The 23,948-nt window shown below is 40.5% G+C and overlaps 1 protein-coding gene across 1 annotated transcript in view; it reads left to right on the top strand.

The window, feature by feature from the left end:
- LOC109920043 (A disintegrin and metalloproteinase with thrombospondin motifs 19-like) overlaps window positions 1–23,948 on the top strand; it is a 412,216-nt gene that overhangs the window by 179,095 nt on the left and 209,173 nt on the right. The window contains exons 10-11 of the mRNA XM_048619810.1: window positions 412–562; window positions 19,829–19,930. Coding sequence (XP_048475767.1) covers window positions 412–562; window positions 19,829–19,930 — 253 coding nt within the window. The remainder of the gene's footprint in view (window positions 1–411; window positions 563–19,828; window positions 19,931–23,948) is intronic.

Here is a 23,948-nt window from a genome sequence, read left to right as displayed (position 1 = left end):
ATAACAAGGTGTAGAGCTGGATGAACACAGCAGGCCAAGCAGCATCAGAGGAGCAGGAAGGCTGACCTTTCCGGCTTAGACCCTTGAAGAAGGGTCTAGGCCCGAAACGTCAGCCTTCCTGCTCCTCTGATGCTGCTTGGCCTGCTGTGTTCATCCAGCTCTACACCTTGTTATCTCAGATTCTCCAGCATCTGCAGTTCCTACTGTCTCTTCATCTGCAGTTGGCCAATGGCTGACCAGTACCTATAAACTTTGTTTCCATGTTTTGTTGTTAGGCCCAAGTGTTGTAGAGTTGTTGGGTTGAAATTATCGCACTGCTATTGCAAATTTCTCTACATTAGAAAAATTGAAACATGATGAAATGAACAGCATTTGTTGGCTCTAACTTATGAAATTTACGTGTATTGGCAGGTCAAAGGTCAGTAATTGTTTACTGCACACAGATCCTCAAAGCCTCAATTCAGTGATGTTGTCATCCAAGTTGCCAGGCATGATCTACACAGCAGATGAACAATGTCAGATTCTCTTTGGCCCTTCAGCTTCTTTCTGCAAAGAGATGCAGGTAATGTTTTGGCATGTTGCACATGTACAACGTTATGTCAATGTCTAATCTTCTGTGTGCCATCCATTGTCTTATATAGAATGTAGAGCCAGCATTGGTTGAATCAGTGAGTTAGATAAAGTTATATAGTGTCTAAAACCATTACACTTATTGGCTGCACTTTATTGGAGGATGTTAAAAATAATGGCACATAGGCAGCAGAAGCAGTTCAGTGTGAACAAATGTGAAACCCATTTTGGGAAAAGAACAATAAATGAAAATGTATTCTAAATAGGAAGATTCTTAACAGAGGAAAATATAGCAAGACTGATCAGTGTAGGCTATGGGTTAATTTTATTTCTTAAGGGTGGAAATTAGGTTGCTGGGGGCTACAACGTCTGCACCTCCATTCAATCCCATGGGGTTTGAGGCTACATTAGCGACTCACAATGGTATAGGAACAGGTTGATAGCAACTCATATCTGGGAAAATGGTATAGAGGCAGTTTGATGAGAAAATCAGGAGAGGTAAGACTGTCACCAGGGTCTAATGGAATGGTATTTATGAAGGTAAGGGAGAAAAAGGCACTCATGAACAATTGCTGTCACAGTATCCTTTGGGGTCACAAGATTTCCACAAAGGTAATACTTTTCAACTTGTCTCTGTCTCTTCTGTGGATTGTTGCTATGGCTTAGTCTCAATGCAAAGAGATGTTGGCCTTCCACCAAAATTAAACAAATTCAAATGGCAATATCTGAAATATGACTGATGAAACATCTACCTTCTACACGTAGAAAGAACTTGTATTTACAAAGTATTCCATTATAATTCATGTCTTTTTGAATACACCTTTGCAAAATAAAATGGTGTAGTGTAAGAAAATATGAAAGCTAAATTGTGAACAACAAACATTTCCAAGAAGAACAAAATAAAAGACAAAATATACTGTTGTGATTGATGGATTATTTGTCCAAGAAACTGGAAAAATCCCCCACTCTTCTTCAAAATGTCCTATGAAATATTTTATATCTACATAAGAGGGCAGGCTAAGCCTCAGTTTAACATCTGAACAGAGCAGCAGGAATTCTGACAGTGCAAAACAAGTCCGGGTTGTTAATCAAATTTGATTTTATGTAGGTGGTAGGCTTTAACTGAAGAGTAAATTGAGCCATGTATGGGAACAAAATGAAACTGGTTGTTGAATTGGGAGGTGTATGCCGATAATGTGTATCTTTGCAATGTTTTTAAAATGTTTCCAGATTATTTTTAGTTCTATCCTTCACTCCCTGGCTCTATGAATGAAACACTGGTGTGGTGCTTGAACCAATGACTTTCTGATACAGGAAGCAACAGTACCAATAATACAGATGATATGCTGTCAGCTGTTTTAGGTTTCATGATTAATGAGCACAGTAATGATGAAAACATCAAATCACTTGCTAGCTGTTTTGATATTTTTGGAGATCTGGCTATACTCAGACAATGACCCTACTGCCTTAGAGTCAGGTAGTTACATGATCAAGTTCCATGCCAGTATTAGAGGCCATGATGTGGAGGTGCCGGTGTTGGACTGGGGTGGACAAGGTCAGAAATCACGGCTCTCTGCTCCTATGATGCTGCTTGGCCTGCTGTGTTCATCCAGCCCTGCACCTTGTTGTCTCAGAAATCACGGCACCAGGTTAAAGTCCAACAGGTTTATTTGAAAACACAAGCTTTCGGAGTCTCAGTCCTTCTTTAGGTGTCAGTGAGAGAGGTAGTATCAAACACAGAATTTATAAGTAAAAGATCAAAGGGTCACACCATTGATGAGGATGTACTAAACAAACCTAAGATGCTGTTAAATCTTTAATAAGTTAGATGGTTTTGATTGATTAAAATGTTTATGTAAATCCCCAAATTGCTTTGAAGTCTCTGTCCTGAGAGAACTAAAGTTTTTATCAGTGTAAAGAAGAGGTGACATTATAGGTCAGACAATGCATGTTAGGTGTGAAGCCTTGTTTAAACTCTGTTTGTGTTTTAGTTTGGAGTCAGACTGGTTTTATTTCTAAAGTAGGAATTTCTAAAACACCACATTGACTGTGTACTTTTTGAACAAAATAAAATGCAAATACAAAGTTACCCCATGTGTGTGTGTGTCTGTGTGTGTGTGTGTGTATGAAAACCTTTAGTTTTCTCAAGACCATGATCTCTCTCACTAACACGTGAAGAAGGACTGAGGCTCTGAAAGCTTGTGTTTTTGAACAAAACTGTTGGACTATAACCTGGTATCGTGTATAAGTTGCCACAGAAGAACCTTGTTGCTTGTGCAGGCAAACCCAGTATTTGACCCCCGCAATGTTAAAGGCAGGCATCCAGCAGTGAAGCTGCTAACTGCATTGAAAAATGATGTTTAACGTGAATGGAGGTGAAGAAAAATGATCAACCAGCAATCTGGTGACCTCATCTAACATGGGAAAGTTTAGGAAACAAGGAACGAAAAAGGATCTAGAGGGATACAATTTATCCAGGAAGGAGCTGAAGAAAGGGCTTAGGAGAGCTATAAGGGGGCATGAGAAAACCTTGGAAGATAGGATCAAGGAAAACTCCAAGCCTTTTTACACGTACGTGAGGAATAAGAGAATGACCAGAGAAAAGGTAGGGCCGATCAAGGATTGTAAAGGGAATTTGTGCACAGAGCCTAAAGAAATAGGAGAGGTCCTTAATGAATACTTTTCTTCGGTATTCACAACTGAGAGGGACCTAGTTGTAGAGGAGGACAGTGTGAAACATGCTGGTAGGCTAGAGGAGGTTGCTGTTAATAAGGATGATGTGCTAGGAATTTTGAGGAAGTCGAAGATAGATAAGTCCACCGGACCTCATGGGATTTATCCAAGGATTCTATGGGAAGTGAGGGAAGGGATCACAGGGCCTTTGGCAATGATCTTTTTGTCTCACTGTCCACGGGTATAGTGCCGGTAGATTGGAGAGAGGCAAACGTCATTCCCTTGTTCAAAAAAGGGAATAAGGATAACCCCGGAAATTACAGGCCAGTTAGTCTTACGTCAGTGGTGAGCAAATTGTTGGAAAGGGCTCTGAGAGATAGGATTTATGATCACTTGGAAAGGCACAGTTTGATTCGTGATAGTTGGCATGGATTTGTGAGGGGTAGATCATGCCTCACAAACTTTATTGAATTCTTTGAAGAGGTGACCAAACACATGGATGAATGTACAGCAGCGGATGTGGTATACATGGATTTAAGTAAGGCGTTTGATAAGGTTCCCCATGGTAGGCTCATGCAGAAGGTAAGGAGGCATGGGATAGGGGGAAATGTGGAAGATTGGATTCAGAATTGGCTGACCCTTAGAAGACAAAGAGTGGTAGTGGACGGAAAATATTCAACATTGTGCTCAGTTACGAGTGGTGTACCACAAGGATCTGTTCTGGATCCTCTTCTATTTGTGATTTTTGTAAATGATTTGGATGAAGGAGTGGAAGGGTGGATTAGTAAGTTCGCGGATGATACGAAGGTGGGTCGCATTGTGGACAGTGCGGAGGGCTGTTCTAGGTTACAAAGGGACATTGATAGGATGCAGAGCTGGTCTGAGAAGTGGCAGATGGAGTTTAACCCTGAAAAGTGTGAGGTGATTCATTTTGGAAGGACAAACTTGAAAGCAGAATACAGGGTCAACGGAAAGATTGTCGGCAGTGTGGAGGAGCAGAGGGATCTTGGGGTTCATGTCCACAGTTCCCTGAAAGCTGCCACCCAGGTGGATAGAGTTGTTGAGAAGGCGTATGGTGTGTTAGCTTTCATTAATAGAGGGATTGAGTTCAAGAACCGTGAAGTTATGCTCCAGCTATACAAAAGCCTAGTTCGACCACATCTGGAGTATTGTGTCCAGTTCTGGTTGCCTCATTACAGGAAAGATGTGGAAGCATTGGAAAAGGTGCAGAGGAGATTTACCAGGATGTTGCCTGGAATGGAGGGAAGGTCTTACGAGGAAAGGTTGAGAGAGCTAGGGCTTTTCTCTTTAGAACGACAAAGGATGAGAGGTGACTTGTTAGAGGTGTACAAAATGATCAGAGGTATGGATAGAGTAGACAGCTAGAGACTTATTCCTCGGGTGGAGATAGCTATTACGAGGGGGCATAGTTTTAAAGTGAGTGGAGATAGATATAGGGGAGACGTCAGAGGTAGGTTCTTTACTCGGAGTGGTAGGGGCGTGGAATGCATTGCCGGAGAGGGTAGTGGAGTCGGCCTCATCAGGGGCATTTAAGCAGCTATTAGATAGGCATATGGATGATAGCATAAGGTAGAGGTGGAGGTTAGATAGACCTTAGGATTAGGGCAAAAGTTTGGCACAATATCGTGGGCCGACGGGCCTGTACTGTGCTGTACTGTTCTATGCTCTATGTTCAATGGGAGAAACCAACAGGGAGCAACACTGATCTTTTGTAATTTGTATGAAAATGGTTAAAATTTGTTTGTAAGGAAATGTAACCGTTACTACAACAAAACTTTTTTTTACAAAATAAATCATTGATTTATTTGTAATTTTCAGAATTTCAGTATGCTAAGCTGAAGAACTTATCAAAGCATTTTGCTGTGTGTATATGTGTCTGTATTTAAGCAAAACAAACTTTATAATAAGTGAGATAATATTCAATCAGTTATTTAAATATAACAGAGATGTACTTTGGATGAACTTACACTTTTTTTTTAAAAATTGTGAGGTAGCTGAGGAGATTGGTGAGGCATTGGTGGTGATCTTACAGGAATCACTGGAGTCAGGGACGGTCCCAGATCACTGGAAAATAGTTAATGTAACACCTCTGTGTCGGAAGGGAGGCAGAAGACAGGAACTTATAGACCAGTTGGCCTGACCTTGGTCATTGGGAAGACTTTAGAGTCCATTATTAAGAATGAAATTGGAGAGTAGTTGGAAGTGCATGTAAAATAGGACTGAGTCAGCATGGCTTTGTCAAGGGGAGGTCATGCCTGACAAATCTGTTAGAATTCTTTAAGGAGGCAACGAACAAGTTAGCTAAAGGTGAGCCGGGGACGTGATCTGTTTGGATTTCCAAAAGGTCTTTGACAAGATGCCACATTGGAGACTGCTGAATAAGATAAGAGCCTATGGTATTAGGGGCGAGGTACTGGCATAGATAAAGGATTGACTGACTGGCAGAAGGCAGAGAGTGGGGATAAAGGGATCTTTTTCAGGATGGCAGCTGGTGACTAGTGGAATTTCACTGGGATCATTGTTGGGACCATTACTATTCATGTTATACATTGTTTTGACAGGGAAATGGCCGAACCCCTCTGATAATTACCAAAACACAAACACCAATCTGCTATGATGGGATTGGAGGTTCCCTGTAATAATTACCACCGAAACACCCAGAAAAGCTCATCTTTCTCCTCATAATCTGTTAAAAGAATGGTTAAAAGAAATAAGATCCCTGATCTCCACTTTACAAATGAAAAAAAACAATTTATTTGTTTAACCGTAACAATGAACAAACTAACAGAACTACTAACAAACCGAATAATTCCCCCCTAGACTACTAATTACTTCTTAACTGGTCTAAATTCTATTGGAATGCTGTTTGAATAAAAACAAGTCCCACTAATATAAACTCAATTAATAAGAAGCAATAAATTATAACTTCGTCTCTCCAAGTTCACACAGACTGTCTCCCGGAATCTTCTGTCATCTCCGCTCTTTTCACAAACACCTTTCATCCGCTAATTCTGCTGTCAGGGATGTTTTATCTCTATAATTTCTTCAATGAGGACTTTGAGCTAAAATACAGTGGTACCTTTGATTAATTCGATGGGTTTTCTCTGAGAACTGAATGGTGCTAACTGTGGCAGGTAGCAGATAGCTCTCTCTTTCAGATGACAGTTAGCTCTCCTCAAGTTTGCAAATGCCCTTGTCTTATATACCTGTAATGACATAATCAAATTCTTATAATATGATTGATTTCAGGCTGTCAACACCATCAGATTTAAATTCAATCGGTTTTAGGTGCTTCGTTTAAATTAATTGGCTGAATTCAAACTTGTTGTCTTGGGAAAAAGTGCTGCTTGGCTGTTCTATACAGAATGTTCCATTCGGGCAGTGTTTGCACCTACATTTATAAACGACCAAGCACAGACAAAGTGCAAACTCTTAAAGGGACCATGGCACTCTTTTCCCCACGATCATTTTTACCAACAAATTCTAACTTACTGCCTTCCAATTCGTGAGTACTGTACCCAACTTTGTAACAACATCAACGATCCGTATGAAGAAGCTGAGGGCATTGTTGCCAAGTTTGAAGATGACACAAAGATAAGTGGAGGCTTAGGTCAAGTTGAGGAAGCAGCGAAGTATTGAGGAAGTGTTATTGTTGTTGTTGTGAGGAAACGGGGAAGCTGCAGAAGGATTTGGACAGACTACAAGAATGGGCAAAAAAGTAGCAGGTGGAATGCAATGTGGGAAAGTGTGAGGTTATGCACTTTAGTCTGAAGAGTAGAGTTGTAAACTATTTTCTGAAAGGGGAAAGGCTTCAGGAATCTGAAGCACAAAGGGACTTGGGAATCCGAGTTCAGGATTCTCTTAAGGTTAACATGTAGGTTCAGTTGGCAGTTAGGAAGGCAAATGCAATCTTGCCATTCATTTCAAGAAGGCTAGAATACAAGAGCAGGGATGTACTGCTGAGGCTATAAAAGGCTCTGGTCAGAGTGCCTTTGGAATATTGTGAGCAGTTTGTGGCCCGTATCTAAGAAAGGATGTGCTGGTGTTGGGGGTCCAGAAGAGGTTTACAAGAATGATCCTGGGGATGAAGAGTTTGCCATGTGATGAGTAGTTTAGAACTCTGGGTCTGTACTTGATGGAGTTTAGAAGGATGGTGGGGGAATCTGATTGAAACTTACAGAATACTGATCGACCTGGATAAAGTTGATGTGGAGAAGATGTTTCCACCAGTCGGAGAGACTATGACCCGAGGGCACAGCCTCAGCGTGGAGGGATGATCCTTTAGAACTGAAATGAGGAAGAATTTCTTCAACCAGAGGGTGGTGACTCTTTGGAACTCATTGCTGCAGAGGGCTGTGAATGACAAGTCATTAAGTGTATTTTAAGACAGAAATAGATAGGCTCTTGATTAGTGAGGGGATCAAGAGTTACAGGGAGAAAGCATGAGAATGGGGTTGAGAAATATATCAGCCAAGATTGAATGGCAGAGTATACTTGTTGGCTGAATGGTCTAATTCTGCTCCAGTATCTTATTGTATTTTGCTGAAAATGTTGATGGAGCATTTGAAATACAAAGAACAAAACAGAGATACAGGAAAATATGTACTGGTCCACATATGAAGGTAAAGAGATTCACCTGAAATATTAGTATCTCAGTACAGTACCATCTGTTCTGAGGAACGGTCCCTGGAACCAAACCATTAACTCTGTTTTCTCTCCATACAGATGCTGCCCAACCCTGCTGAATTTTTCCAAGCAATTTCTGTTTTTGTTTGATTTCCAGCATCCACAGTTCTTAGATTTTTTGGGTTTTTTTTCACATTTAAAGGATGACTGTTGTAGTGTTGCATTCCAAGTATTTTGTGTTATTTTTGTAGATGGTATATGATAAGAATACCATTCTTAGCTTGATATTAATAATGGATAAATGCTACAGTATGTTCTGAATTTAGAAATTGGCACAATAGTATTGAGAAAAATAAACTTGAACTCTTGTGAGTTAGTGAAAGGGAAGTTGCACTTAACAGATGATGGAATGTGACTGATAGTTATTTTAATTTTCAAAGGCAGTTGATCTGAGTTCTTACAAAAGGATTATAGGAACAGCTGTAGCCTCCTGAGATCAAAGGTGAAATTTCAAATTGGATAGAGAACCATCTTGACAGTAGAAACCGCCATATAATTTTGAATAGAAACAACAAACTAAGCAGCAATAACTAGTGGATCTTCTGTTTTTAATGTGTATAACAAAGGTTTTGCTGGCAGAACACTTTAAGTTTCATTTAACAAATAATGTGTGGAAAATCAGTGCACATGAGAATATTGCTAAAAGTAATTCAAGAGGTCCAGTGCTTGAGCACATGTATTCATTTCCTATCGGAGAGACAGTGGCCTAGTGGTATTATCACTAAACAATTAATGCAGAAACTCAGCTCATGTTCTGTGGTTTGAATCCTACCGTGGCAGATAGTGGGATTTGGATTCAATAAAAACAACCTGGAATTACGAATCTAATGATTCATTGAGTGTCATAAAAAACACCATGGTTCATTAGTATCCTTCAAGGAAGGAAATCTGCCATTCTCACCTGGTCTGGCCTACATGTGGCTCCAGACCCATAGCAATGTGGTTGATTTGCAACTGCCCTCTGGGCAATTAGGGATGGGCAATAAATGTTGGTCTAACCAGCCCTGCCCACATCCTGTAAATGAATTTAAAAAATCAGTTGAGTGTGGTGGTACACAGTAAAATATTGCTGCGATTGTAGCAAGAGAACAAGTTGAATGTAACGATAAAGGAAATTTGTGGAAAAATTCAGCAGGTCTGGCAGCATCTGCAAGAAGAAAGCAGAGTCAACATTCCAAGCCCAGTGATTCTTTATCAGGAATTGAATGTAATATCTGACCAACATTGAAAGAGGCTTAACAAAGCAAGAGTGAAGGAAATACAGTCTATAATGGCACATTTCAAAATTTTTCAATGACCCCAAACTTGGAGAAGTGGCAAATAATTGAGCATGACGGAAATAGACTACAAGAGGACATTGGCTAGCTGAATGAGCAGACAAATGGGGGACAAAATTTAATGCAGAGAAGCATGAAGTGATGAATTTTGACACAAGAGAAAGGGAGAGGTAATATAGACTGAATGGCATAGTTCTAACAAGTTTGCAGAGATGGGGGAATCTGCAGATACATGCACACCAATCTTAGAAGGTGTTGGGAAAGTAAATTGTGATAAGGGTAGAGCATTTCCACCGTGATTTAGATAGCTTAAGTGACTGGGCAAAAATTGAGGTAAACGGAGTATAATGTGGGAAATTGTGAACTCAGCTACTTTGGAGGGAAGAATAGAAAAGCAGTGTATTATTCAAATAGAGAAAGATTGTAAAACTCAGTGATGCAGAGGGAGCTGTGTGTTCTAGAATGTGAATGTCAAAAAGTTGCAGGTAGAACAAGTGATTAGGGTAAATGGAACATTCTCTTTTATTGCAAGGGAAATGGAATATAATAGTAGGGAAACATTGCTGCAAATGCATTTGACATTGGTGAAATCACATCTGGAGTAATGTGTAGAATCTTGGCCTGCTTATTTGAGGAAGGACATGTTTGCAACAGAGGCAGTTCAGAGGAGTTCCATGTCACTGATTTCTTGGTTCTATTGATTAGAATTTTAGAACAATGAGACGTGATCTTATTAAAAAGTGTAAGATCCTCAGGGGAATTGTCAAAGTGGATACCGAGAGCACATTCCCTTTATGGAAGAGACTAGAACTAAGGACACAATTTTAGAAAGTAAGGGTTCTCCTATTTAAGATTGAGAAAGGGAGAAATGTTTTCGTTCAGAGAGTGGTTGGTCAGTGGAATTGTCTTTCTCTGAGATTAGTGGAGACAGAGACCTAGATTTTTGTTCCCAGGTCAGGAGATGCAGCAGTAGCAGCAGGAGAAATCCTGCCCCTTTGAACGTGCCTCTGAAGAATCCTGGCAGTTCCCAGCTTGGGTCTAGAGGGCAGCGCTGGATTAGAACTCAGGCCGAGCCACCATGAAAGAGTGGAATAGGCTGTACGTTTGTCAGGTGAGCTGGACAAGAAGCCTGTCTGGGTGCTCCTGAGCTGCTCTCAACGTTTAGTAATAAAGAGTAAAATGTAAGACTTTGTTTCTGCTCTTACTCTCCATGTCCCATCCATACTCTATATACACACTCATGACCCCCACAGTATGGTCTTTCCTATACTTTTTGCCATACTGCCCCATCATTCCATCCACTATGGCCCTTACACCCCTATGTTACTAATGCTCATCTACAACTCACATCACCCATCATTCTACCATTTAAAATCAGGGGATCATTGTAACATAGACCTGTATCATCTCTCACCACCCTTTGCTCTTCCCTCCCCATGCCAGCACACCTGGTGGAACACCAGCACAACCAGCTGCAAAGTCCTCTCCAAGCCACAGACTGTCTTGGAAATAAATCACCATTACATCAGTGTTCCTGAGTCAAAACCCTGGAACTCTGTCCCTAATGGTCCCTACACCAATTGGATTGCAAAAGATCAAGAAGGCAGCTCACTACTATTTTCTCAAGGTCAGCTAGGAATGGGCAAGAAATGCTGGTGATGTCCACATCACATGATTGAATAAAAATAGTTATCTACCCCATTGTCAGATCTCGAGAGGCGTGCTGACAGACCATAAAAGTTATGTGTCTGTTGATGATGTCTCTATTCGTGAAAATCCCCACCGATTTTAGTAACAAACAATTCCCTCAGGTTAATCCCTAGGTTAAAAAAAATTGGAAGAAAACTGAAAGACGATATCAAATAGGGGGTAAAATTTTAATGTGGGTGCAGGAGCAGAGGAGCCTGAGTGTATGTGTGCAAAGATCATTGAAGGTGGCAGGACAGGGGAGAGCAGTTAATGAAACATGCAGTATTCTTGGCTTTACCAATAGGAACATACAGTACAAAAATAAGGAGGTGACATTGAACTTGTGCAAGACACTTGTTAGACCTCAGTTGGGAATTATGTGTAGTTGTTGGCACCATGTTACGGACAAGATGTAAATGCCTTGGAGAGAGTGATGATGTGGAGGTGCCGGTGTTTGACTGGGGTGGACAAGATCAGAAATCACGACAACAGTTTATAGTCCAACAGGTTTATTTGAAAACACAAACTTTTGGAGCCTCAGTCCATCTTCAGGTGTTAGTGAGAGAGGTAGTATCACTCACAGAATTTATAAGTAAAAGATCAAAGGGTCACACCACTGATGAGGATGTATTAAACAAACCTAAGATGCTGTTAAATCTTTAATCAGTTAAAAGGTTTTAATTGATTAATATGTATATGCATATCCCTGAATTCCTTTCAAGTCCCGGTCCTGAGAGAAACAGAAGTTTTATCAGTGTAAAGAAGAGGTGACATTTTAGGTCAGATAATGCACCTTGTTTAGAATCTATTTGTGTTTTGATTTGGAGTCAGACTGGTTTTATTTCTAAAGTACAAATTTATAAAATGCCATATTGATAGATTGTCTATAAAATGTGAGTTTTTGAACAAAACAAAATGTAACTGCAAATGCAAATTCACCCCATAGATTCACATGTGTGTGTGTTTGTATGTGTGTGTGCCTGTGTGTTGTGTGTGAGGGGGAAAGAGACCTGGTGGACTATGACCTGGTGTTGTGTGATTTCTGACCTTAGAGAGAGTTTTGAAGTGATTTACAGGAATGGTTCCAAGAATGAGAACTTTCAGTGAGGATAGATTGAAGAAGTTGGAACTGTTGTCCTTGGAGAGCAGATGCTCAGAGGAGAGCGGAGAGAGGATTTCAAAATCCTGAGAGGGCAGGATACAGTAGTTAGGGAGAAGCTGTTCCTGTTCGTAATATAACTAGAGGGCACAGATTTATAATGATGTGCAAGCAAACCAAGGGTGATGTAAGAAAATACCGTTTTTGCACAGCAAGTAGTTACAGTGTAGAATGGACTGGCTGGAAATGTGATGGAAACAGGTTCAGTTGGGGCATTCAGGTCGACAGTGGATGATTTTTTTTGGATAGACATAATATGCAGGAATATGGAGAAAAAGCAGGGGATTAGCACTGGATAATAGAACTATTGGAGGCTTGATGGGCTGAATGGCCTCCTTCTGCACGGTAACAAATCTGGGATTTCCATTATGTAAAAAACTAAAGTTGTCCATCAATATGCTGACTTATTAGACATCTCATTGTGGTGATAATAGTTGGGAAATCAATCATACAGTGCAAATCCTGTGTTATCAAATACATTGAAATGCCTAGCATTGCTTTTTTCTCTTTATGTCACACAACATAGAGCAACAGAGCCGTACAACACGGAGACAGTCCCTTTGGTCCAACTCGTCCATGCCAGCCCAGTATCTTAGATAAATCTAGAGCTATTCGCCAGCATTTGGCCCATATCCCTCTAACCTTTCCTATTCATGTACCCATCCAGATGCCTTTTAAATATTGTAGTTGTACCAGCCCCCACCACTTCCTCTGGCAGCTCATTCCATACACACAGCCCCCTCTACATGAAAAAATCGCCCCTCAGGCCCCTTTTAAACCTTTCCCCTCTCACCTTAAACCTGTGTCCTCCAGTTTTTGGCTCTCCCATTCTGGGAAAAAGACCTTCTATTTACCCTATCCATGCCCCTCGTGATTTTATAAACCTCTATATGGTTACCCCTCAGCCTGCGACGCTCCAGGGAAAATAGCCCCAGCTTATTCAGCCTCTCCCTATAGCTCAAACCCTCCAACCCTGGCAACATCCTCGTAAATTTTTTCTGAACACTTTCAACTTGCACAACATTCTTCCTATAGCAGGGAGACCAGAATTGTACGCAGTATTCCAAAATTGGCCTAACCAATGTCCTGTACAGCTGCAATATGACATTCCAACTCCTATACTCAATGCTTTGATCAATAAAGGCAAGTGTACCAAACGCCTTCTTGTCTATCCTATCTACCTGTGACGCTACTTTCAAGAAACTATGAAACTGCACTCCAAGGTCTGTTTGTTCAGCAACACTCCGCAGGACATTACCATTAAGTGTATAAGTCCTGCCCTGATTTGCCTTTCCAAAGTGCAGCACCCCACATTTATCTAAATTAAACTCCATCTGCCACTCCTTGGCCCATTGGCCCATCTGATCAAGGTCCGGTTGACTCTGAGGTGACCTTCTTCACTGTCCACTATACGACCAATTTTGATGTCATCTGCAAATTGACTAACCATACCTCCTACGTTCACATCCAAATCATTTATAAATGAGGAAAAACGGTGGACCCATCACCGATCCTTGTGGCACACCACTGGTCACAGGCCTCCAGTTTGAAAAGCAGCTCACCACCATCAACCTCTATCTCTTACCTTTGAGCCAATTTTGTATCCAAATGGCTAGTTCTCCCTGTATTCCATGTGATCTAACCTTGCTAACCAATCTACCGTGCAGAACCTTGTCAAACACCTTACTGAAGTCCATATAGATCAGATCCACTGCTCTGCCTTCATCAATCCTCTTTGTTACTTCTTCAAAAAACTCAATCAAGCTAGTGAGACTGGCAGATGCTTTATTATCTTTGGCGCTCCAAAGCTGCATTCCAAAGGTGCAGGTACAGTGACTGCCCTTGACATCAAAGCAGCACTTAGCTCAACATGACATCAAGGAGTCCAACCAAATCTGGAGTCAGATTCAGGGGAAATCTACATGTTGGCTGGAACCTTACCTAGCACAAAGGAAGATGGCTGTGATTGTTGGAGGTCAATGATTTCAGCCCCAAGCTCTCAGTGTAGAAGTTCCTCAGGGTGGTGTCTTCAGCTACTTTATCAGTGACCTTCCTTTTATCATTCCTTTCTCCAATTTACTCTCCTGTTCTTCGGAATATATTTTTTCTTTGTTAGCAATGCTGGGCCGACTCAAGTTGTTCAAGTTGCCACAATTTATTTGTAGTCTTTGAAAGTGAGTATTCACAAACCTTCAATGAAAGTGGGCGGCATGGTGGCTCAGTGGTTAGCACTGCTGCCTCGCAGCACCAGGGACCCGGGTTTGATCCCACTTTCGGGTGGCTGGCTGTGTGGAGTTTGCACATTCTCCCCGTGTCTGCATGGGTTTCCTCCAGGTGCTCCGGTTTCCTCCCACAGTCCAAAGATGTGCCGGTTAGTTGGATTAGCCATGCTAAATTGCCCGTAGTGTCCAGGGATGTGTAGATTAGGTGGGTTATAGGGGGATGGGTCTGGGTGGGATGATTTGAGGGACAGTGTGGACTTGTTGGGCTGAAGGGCCTGTTTCCACACTGTAGGGATTCTGTGATTTTCTATGAAAGGATAATCACATTTATGTATTTCTTCCTAATTTGACCCAAAATCAAAACATTAACTTGCTGCAGGGTTGCCTGAATATACTGAAAATCTGATTATTTTCTTCACACTTGAATTGAAAGGCACTGAAACCAACTGGAATGACCTTAATGCCAACCTGGTTGACAGCAACTAATTCAACACAGACCACAGATCTCTCTGGGTTCAATTATTGACTGGATAACTTTGATAAAATATTGGAATCTTGAATTAGTATTTGAACTCTGCACCCAAAAAGTGCTTGGGAATTCATTAACTGAGAAAAACACCATTCTCTAAGCAAGTATGTTCTGTGGTAAAAATTGAGATCAAAAACAAAAGGTTAAGCATTTTATCATTTAGGATGCTAGGTAAACCTTTATGTCCTCATTTGAAGATATTTAATTTCTATATTATGAAAGGAAATAAGTCCTAAGAAATCAAAAATTCTTATTTGTCTTTACTTTGTTAATTTGCGCCAATCCAAATTGTTTTCTTTGTGGTTCAGAGTTGAAATTATGGGAGCAAATTTTATCCAAAGCCACAAAATATTGTCCCTGGTATATTTTAATTTTAAAATTTCTCTTAATTGAATAACCATTCAAAGCTAACCGTTTTTAGCTTCTACTGTTGGCAGGTAATTAGTCCTTCTATCTCAAAGGATTGTCTTCACCAGATTGCAAGACAATTATATTTGGTCTGCTGCATCAGGTCACACGCTTTCCAAATTCAAGTAGCTTTAAAATTTTGCTAATCTCTTTTGAGTTCAACCAAACCATTAAGTGTTTGGCTTCAATGAAGTTGTTCAGTTGTGTGTATTCTGTTGAAATCGTATTGTGCAAATTCCTGGTACTGCAGATTGAAGTAATCATTCCACTGGTATATAAAGATTAAGATACTGAGCTAATTTTACAAATGCAGTGAGTTCTTTCATATGACTGAAGTAAATCCAGGTTTTAGTAAATATAAACTCACCAGTTTAAGTGGAATTGACTGATATTTCCTCATTTGTTTCATCATATGATCAGACGATAGGCTTTTGTTTCTGATTGTTCAACTGTGACTTGAATGTACTAAAAATTTCTTGCAGGCTTGATGTAGCACCTGTGCCAAAAGCAAACATTAAAAAAATTACAACTTTTGAGATTTTCGCAAAAATGCTACGTGCTAAGTTATATTTTTAGTTTGTCTATTTTTCTAAGGTTCAACTTTTTAATAGGGTAAATTATGAACGTGAATGTCCAGTCTTATTCCCACTGTAATTCCCACTATAACACCAGCCAAGGTATGCAGAGATGCCCACGTGCAAGGACATGATGAGCTTGGTATCAACATCTGCAAGGTGATTTGATAGGGCAGATTCTCTACCTGTCCAATTCATTGCATCTGTATTGAAGAGTGAGATTGGCCCAGAATCTCCTTATGTTAGAAGTTACTGTAACTTTGGTCACAAAATATGTGACAAAAGTCAACAATTTGTGTTTATTTGGAATCTTTTAAAAATTAAAAAAAGAGCATGACAGTGAGCCCCATGAGGAGATGTTAGGTCAGATGACCAAAGATTTGGTCAGAGAGATTGTTTTGAGGAACGTCTCAAAGGAAGAAACTTGAGCAGAAAGGATGGGAGGTGCATGAGTAAAATTCCAGAGGTTGGGACCAAGGCAACTAAAAGCATGACCAACAATGGTGGACCCATTATAATGAAGCCAGAATGAGAAGAGTATGGATATCTCAGACAGTTGTAGGGCTGACTTGACTACATAGGGGCATGGTGAAGGTGAGAGAGTTTGGTGATGGGCATGGCCAGCGTATTTATGAAAACTAGCACCATATTTTCAAACCATGTTACCAAGGGGCAGTATGTTAATGGGAGATGGGAACAAGATAGATCCATGGAGATACCAGGAGTAACTGTGCAGGAACAGGAACAGAGCCATTGTGAGTGATTGTCTGGCTTGGAGTAGGTAGATGAGAATGGAAATGTGTGACAGCTGTCCCACTCAGGTGGTCTGAAAAGCTTTGTTTCTGAGTCTGCAGCATGATAAGTTATGGAGCAGGAGGGGGAGCTGGTGGCTGTGACATTAAATAGTGGGGTCTCTTGTTGAATGCTATGCTGATGCTCCCTATGCTTCTCGAGGGCCTGCTCTGTTGGGAAGGTGGCAATCTCTGAGTCTTCTGAAATCAGAATAAGAGGGGGAACGTTAGTTGACGGGGTGGGGGGAGGTGGTGGAAAGCAGGAGATGCATGGTCATGTCTGCTGTAGTTTGCTCATTATGTCAGGGTGTAGGATCAGAAAAGGGTCAAAGGCAGGGACATACCATAATCTTCAACATTGTCAGTTTAGGAAATATCAGCTGGTCTGTTGCAGCTGGCCATGATGCAGAGAGACCTTTTCTCTACAGGCTTCAGGAGATGCTTGTCCTCTGTTTCTGCTTTGCTCCTTTCTATCATGTGCCACTTTGTCCTCCAAAAGAGAGGAAAGAATTCAGTCAGTGTCTTTGAGTAAGGTGCCTACCATAGCTGAATAGCTGGAGAATGTAAAAACAGCAAACAGCGTTGTAAGGCTAGCAGCCTCTGTCAGCCTGAGGTGTTATTTGAATGTAAAGCATAAGTATCAAGCCATGGAGTGCTGATTGCTGATAAAGAGGAGGGCAGTATACTGAACAGTATGAGGTGCTGAGGGAGCCGTGGTGGAAGATGCACTTACTGACATTGAAGACCTACATGAGGCTATTCAGCATCTAGTGGCATTGCTGCTAGTTCTTTGGGACTAGATGCAGACCCTGGTCACCCACTATTAATCTGTTCTTAGGTTGCACTTTGAAGATCTCCTTTTCCTGAATCATACCATAATTGTTGGAATTTTGATGTCATGCATCCTGTCTACCTGCTGCACTAAGGCACTCACTCTACATCTGTGAACTTATAGCATACTCTCTGACGTGAAGTTCCCTTTTCCTTCATCAGAATTGCAGCAGTAGTATTCTGCTGTAAATCAGTGCAGTTTACCTTTTCGAGGGACAGAGTGCCTTTAAGTACAAAATGCTGGCTGCACATTGCTGCTGCTCAGCTCTGTGCTAAAGTGCAAAGAGGAACCAGATCTGGAGCAGACAGCAAGCAGGGAGACATAGTTAAGTAAATGAGGTGATAGCACACAATTTTTCTGCTGTCCAACAGGCAAATGCAGTCAAACCTGGGTTATCAAGGTCAGAAATAATAAAAATAAGTACTTTCTGTTCACAGAAGAGAACTCATCATTTTCTTCTATGCTTTTGATATTTGTGTGAGGTCTAACATGAGCTGGCCTATATCCAGCACATGATGTTTTTGAAGATCAACAGATTTTTTTCAAGATAGTGTAGAGGTTTCTGACGGTATGACATCCCTCTGTCTACTGTTTTAACAGAGATGTTAACTCCATTTAACGCATTCGCATTAAAACTGTAGACAAATGAATATCTTATAAAAGTGTTAAGCATTTGCCAGTTTTCTAATCTATTTTCTGAAAGAGTACTTGAAATTCTAACATTGTTTTTCGCTTTTCTAAAGGTTTAGAGATGTAGGTATGGAGGATTGTGGTGCTCATGCGACAATGTAATTTTTGAGCTTTTGATGTGAACAATGAAATGGAAACTCACCATGATCTGAAGAACGAAATGAAAAATTGATTTGGGATTCTGAAACTGAGGAATGTTTAAATATTACACAATGTAATTCAGAAATCTTGACATTCCAGATCCTTTATAAATGTATATGATGGTTATGTACTCTTGTCATTGTCGCTGGTAATGGTAGTGTGCTATGGGCAGTTAAAATTTCTGGTGAAGAGCCCAATCTTTAAGTCTGGGTCTATAATTTGACATGCATACGCAATATTAACATCCTAGTTGATATTATAGTGAAAAGTACTCACACAATTTGGTCTTGGCATTAAGAACTGGCCCTTTCATTGAGCGCCATTCAGTGTTGGCAGGAAGTCGCGTTTTTAAAGGAAAGCCCTGTGATTTCTGAATGCTGGAAGGTGAAACTAATCTGAAGAATCTCAATCCTTTTCTCAGTGGACATATTATGAAATTGACCCAGAATTTGCCATATTTTGTTAATTTGCCAAATTTAACTTAGTGAGACTATTTTAAAAAAGCTGAGAATTGTAATCTCCACTTTGGTAGAGGGACAGAATTGTTTGACAAGGTAATGGAGTGGTTGTATGGATTATTAAGTACCAACTTCATGAGCTTGACTGGTGCATGTTGCAAAATGTAAATTCCCAACAGGATCAATCCGTACATATTAATGTGAGGGCATATGTTTCACAAAGTAAACCAGTTTATCTAACTTTCTTGCAAAGCATTTGTGACGACTTGGAATTGTCATGGTACCTAGAGCAGATTATTGTTTACTCCTCAAAACTGCGTTCTTAATAAATGAGACTCTGAAGTTGTCAAATTAAATTTCCATGCCGGCGAGGTTGTTTGGCGGTTATTTTGACTTTTGATGCTTCAAAATTTGTATACACCTGATAATACCAGTCCCAACATTTTCAGGTTTATTTAATGTCTCCAAGAGGTTGGCGGAGTAGGACTCCTCAGCTGGACCTCGTCTGCTCCATCTGTTTCTTTTCTATTTTTTCTCTCTGTTCGTGTTTTTTTTTACCTTCTGTCTTCTTACCTACCGCCCTGAGCCTCAAGTGAAGTCATTGCAGGCTCCGGCCTCAGTGCTGACGCCCAGCCTCAACACTGACTTCCAGCCTCGAGTGAATCCAGAGTGACCTCTCAGCACTCCCGGCATCAAGAACCTCGAGATGAGGCCTGGTGCAGCCTGGAGGCGAGGGCCTGGTGTGGACTGGGTTGGAAGGACTGTTATTCCGACCTTTTATTTCTTTATCTTTCTAATTTGTGCCTATGATTTTGTCCATAAGAATCTGTACCTAATTCTAATTCTAATGAATAATTACCACAACTTTATGTCCTTCATGTAATTTAGTGTGAAAGTTCCAGTCAGTGTAATGAAATAGGAGGGCAATGCAGAATGCAGCATCCCTGCCTTTAACTCCAATGTCTGGCATCCATGCATTGCTGTCTGGCTTACTCATTCAGTGTTATTCCCATCACAAAATCTAAGCTGTTTTCTTTTTCAGAAAATGCAAAACACACCTTTTTCTTTTAGGAGAAGTCACTGTTCCATTTTTGTCCTTTGTTGTAGCATGTCATATGTACCGGGCTATGGTGTAAAGTAGATGGTGAGCAGGAATGCAAAACCAAACTAGACCCACCACTTGATGGAACAGAATGTGAAAGAGAAAAGGTAAGGACTTTATTCTCTGTGTTTAATGTCTGTTTCCATGTTTTTTTTTCTGAGATATATCAAAGTTGCAAATGTTTGACTATCTGATAGATTGCATCTCTTTCTATTTGATTTCCATTTTCTAAAGAAAGATAGAATAGTAAACTTTTAGTAACAGGTTAACCTAACTAGTTCCTGCTGCGACTATGCTGTTGCAACATGATTATTCCTTTATTCATTTGTCCCCTTGAGCATTCTCCATGTCAACGCATTGATCAATCAGGAGCTAATTACCAACCAATCATGCTGTACAAATTGTTGTCCCCTTTGAAACTTGATGTTCTTGTAAAATGATAAGTTTCAACAGTATGACTCCTTTTTCAGCAATGATGGGAACATTCCACAGAAGTATGAAAGCCACAATTGTTGACACAGCATAAAGAAAAAAGAACTCTACCACTAAGTTGCTAAACCTGAAAATGGTATAGAATTTTTAAAGTAGTAATCATTCTCTAGTGGGTGATTTATGGGTGGTTTAGATGTTTGAGCTTGGTTATACCGCATTTAGCTATTAATCTGACACGTTTAAAATAATTGATAAAATTCCTTATGCCAGATTGTGGCAGGATGAAAGTGTGCATAGAAAATATTACAGATTTTACTGCCTGGGCTGGTCCAATAGGCATCCACTGCATGGGAATATGTTGTATTTCTCAAAGTAATGCTCCTCCACACTCTGCATGGGCATTATTCTGCCAACAAATCTCTATTGGCCAGTTCTTTACAGTGACCAAGATCTTATCTTGAACTCCACAATTTGACCTTCAATGACAGCATTTAATGAGGAACCATCAAATGTTAGTATCTGATTTTCACTTGGACTTTTTTTGAGGAACTGATGTTCCAAGTGATTCATTGTCAGGACATTTTCAATCTACAACATGATTTACCCCTGTCTGGTGAACCAGACACTGCACCCGCTGATCCAGCTCATTATTTTCCTAAATATTGGTGTTAGACAGCTGCCTAAATAATGCGTTCCCTTTCTTTTATATCATACAAGAGTCCAAACTTATTGTATAATATTCCAAACTGCATAACACCTATTGATTCACACTCTTATTAGTAGCATTTTACAACTTTGAGTATTTTGAATATCATGAGATAACTGCTATCCACCTCTAGGGATCTGCTCATTTTGAGCACTACCAATCTCTTTTCATTGATGGCACAGTGCTTGGCCACAATGTGGAAAGAGAATTAAGAATAGTGAAGGGAAACTGCTAGTGAGCAGCTCATAGAATTCCTACATGCAGAAAGAGGCCATTTGGCCCTTTGAGTTCTCACTGACCCTGCAAAAACCATTCCACCCAGACACAATTCCTGTAACGCCCCGTTTCCCATGGCTAATCCACCTAGCCTGCACATCCCTAGACACTATGGGGCAATTTAGTGTGGCCAATCCACCTAATCTTTGGACTGTGGGAGGAAACCCCTGCAGACACACTGAGAATGTGCAAACTCCACACAGACTATTACCCAAGGCTGGAATAGATCCCTGGTCCCTGGTGCTATCAGGCAGCAGTGCTAACCACTGAGCCACCCAAGGTCAGGTACATGATGGTCCTTTCGTTTCTCACCTACAAGAAAATGCAAGATGAAACCTGAATTCCACTCATTCTGTAAACCATTATTCAGATCAAACCTGTTCTAAACCTATGCTTTTCTACGAGGTTCAACCAAAATCCAGAGAAACTATCCAGAAACTACTCCCACTCTCCTTTGTGTCAGAATATCTACAACACTTCATCCAGCTCAGTCGCTCCAGAGTGATACAAGTTGGAGACGTTAACCACAGATGTGGACATTCAGACTGTCCAAATGAATACAAGTTCCCACAAACTGCAGTTCAGATACACAACTTACTGTACCATGTCTGAGTCTAAATTAATTACATTTAGTTTTTTAGTTTCTTTGCATCTTTATTTATTTTTCTACACACTAAACTGCAATAATCTGTAGACATAGTGTTATAATTTTACCGCCTCAAGTTTCCACACAAGGTTCAAAAAGCCCCTCCTATCCTGTCTGCACTGAATTTTCATACCAGCCTTGTTAATGTTGCACTGTTTTTTTCAAAAACAGTTACAGTTGAACAAGGTTCCTCACTAAGACCAGACATTCATAAAATCATCGCTTTGTTGTCAACATTGAGTCTAACCAGGTCGAGTGTTAGTTGCAGAGTGGTGATTCTCAGTGTTGTTTCAACAGTATACGTCAGCTTCAAACTTAGCACTCCTTACTATGTTAGTGTGACATTTCTATTTCCTGTGGCCTCTTGTAGTGAGATTGCCAATTAGTGTTAATTAGTCATGTTTGTGCCATGGATCCATGCCAAGCAAAGAGTTTAAGCAGTCTCAAACTCCTTACATGTGGAATCCCTCCAGACAGCGTGCACACAAACTTTCAGTCGATCTGCATATGAACCTAGAAAATAAAGGCCAGTTCTTAGCAGTTGTACCACCCAATCTCATGTGGTTTGGAGCTTTCTACTTCTGTTAATTTATTGAGTGACTGGACTTCTTGGATTTCAAGCTAGCGTACTTTTGGAATTTCCATCAGCTTCAATTCATTGAAGCCAGAATTGTAAGCTCTGTATTTTAGATGATTTATTCACAAATATGATTTGATGAGTTAGTTAAAGTGAATAATGGAGATTTTAATTCCTAGGCAAAAATAACAGGAGAGATGTTGGCCTCACTGTCTGGGCATGAAGTTTTTGGCCTGGTCTGAGTAAGATGTTGCCAGCCAATTGTCTGGCAAAAGTGGGTGTAAACATTCTAAAGAACCAGATTACTACCCAGCAGCACTCAGATAAATCCAGGGGAGATTTGGGAGGGTTACACAAGTGAAAAGGAGAGGGAATCTAGTGCGGCAGAGGCTCAGATTTTCTCTGTAGGATTCTGGCTTCTTTTCACCCCACAAAGTGAAGTATGCTACCGACCTTCTGGGACTTCTGCATCGGCTCTGACAGTTTTTACTGAAGTCAGCATTAAAATTAAAATTAGGCCCCAATCATTGCTGAGCCTGCTAGAAATTAAATGTGCCCAGTCGAGCATTATCGACACGTTGAATATTCCTGAATGTCTTTGGCTTGTTTATCTTGCCCTCTGGATTATTACAGAGCTTAATTATGCTTACAGTATCAATATTTTTGCATTCTGTTGACTTCAAGGAGTAAAATCAGATGAGGTATAAAACCAATGATGCTGTCAGTTTTGCAATAACCAGGTTGGGTGAAAATTGGCCCAAGATTAAGTAAAATTCTTCACAATACATTAAATACAACCTAGCCAGTATATTACAGAACCTCAGCGTGTCCTCTGTTGACATCAACTTTTATTCTGGCTATGTTTCCCACTTTTCTAACTGATTTATGTTACAGCTGTAAAGTTGTTCCAGCATGGATTCACCTTGTACAAATGCTTATGGTTGATTACATAAATGAATGCCATCATGTGGAGGTGCCGGTGTTGGACTGGAGTGAACAGGGTCAAAAATCACATGACGCCAGATTATAGTGCAATGGGTTTATTTGAAAACACAAGCTTTCGGAGCCTCACTCCTCCTTCAGGTGTTAGTGAGAGAGTTGGCATCGGACACGGAATTTATAAACAAAAGATCGAAGGGTCATAGAACTGATGTGAATGTATTGAACAAACCTAAGATGGTTGTTAAATCTTTAATTAGTTAGAAAGGAGATTCAGGTTTCAATTGATTAATATGCAAATCCCAGAATTTCTTTCAAGTCACTGCCCCGTGATAACTGAAGGTTTTATCAGTTCCCTCAGTGTACCAGAGGTGACATCCAAGAACAGACAATGCATTTTAAGTGTGAGGCCTTGTTTACAATCTGGCTGTGTATCAACTTGGAGTCAGATTGGTTTTATTTCCAAAGTAGGAATTTATACAATGCCACATTGTCTACAAATTGAGACAACAAGGTGCAGGGCTGGATGAACACAGCAGGCCAAGCAGC

The sequence above is a fragment of the Rhincodon typus genome, chromosome 3, assembly GCF_021869965.1.
Source record: "Rhincodon typus isolate 14 chromosome 3, sRhiTyp1.1, whole genome shotgun sequence".
NCBI classification, from domain to species: Eukaryota; Metazoa; Chordata; class Chondrichthyes; order Orectolobiformes; family Rhincodontidae; genus Rhincodon; species Rhincodon typus.
Note: the sequence above shows the minus strand (reverse complement) of the source record. Positions and strands in the feature narration are given on the sequence as shown.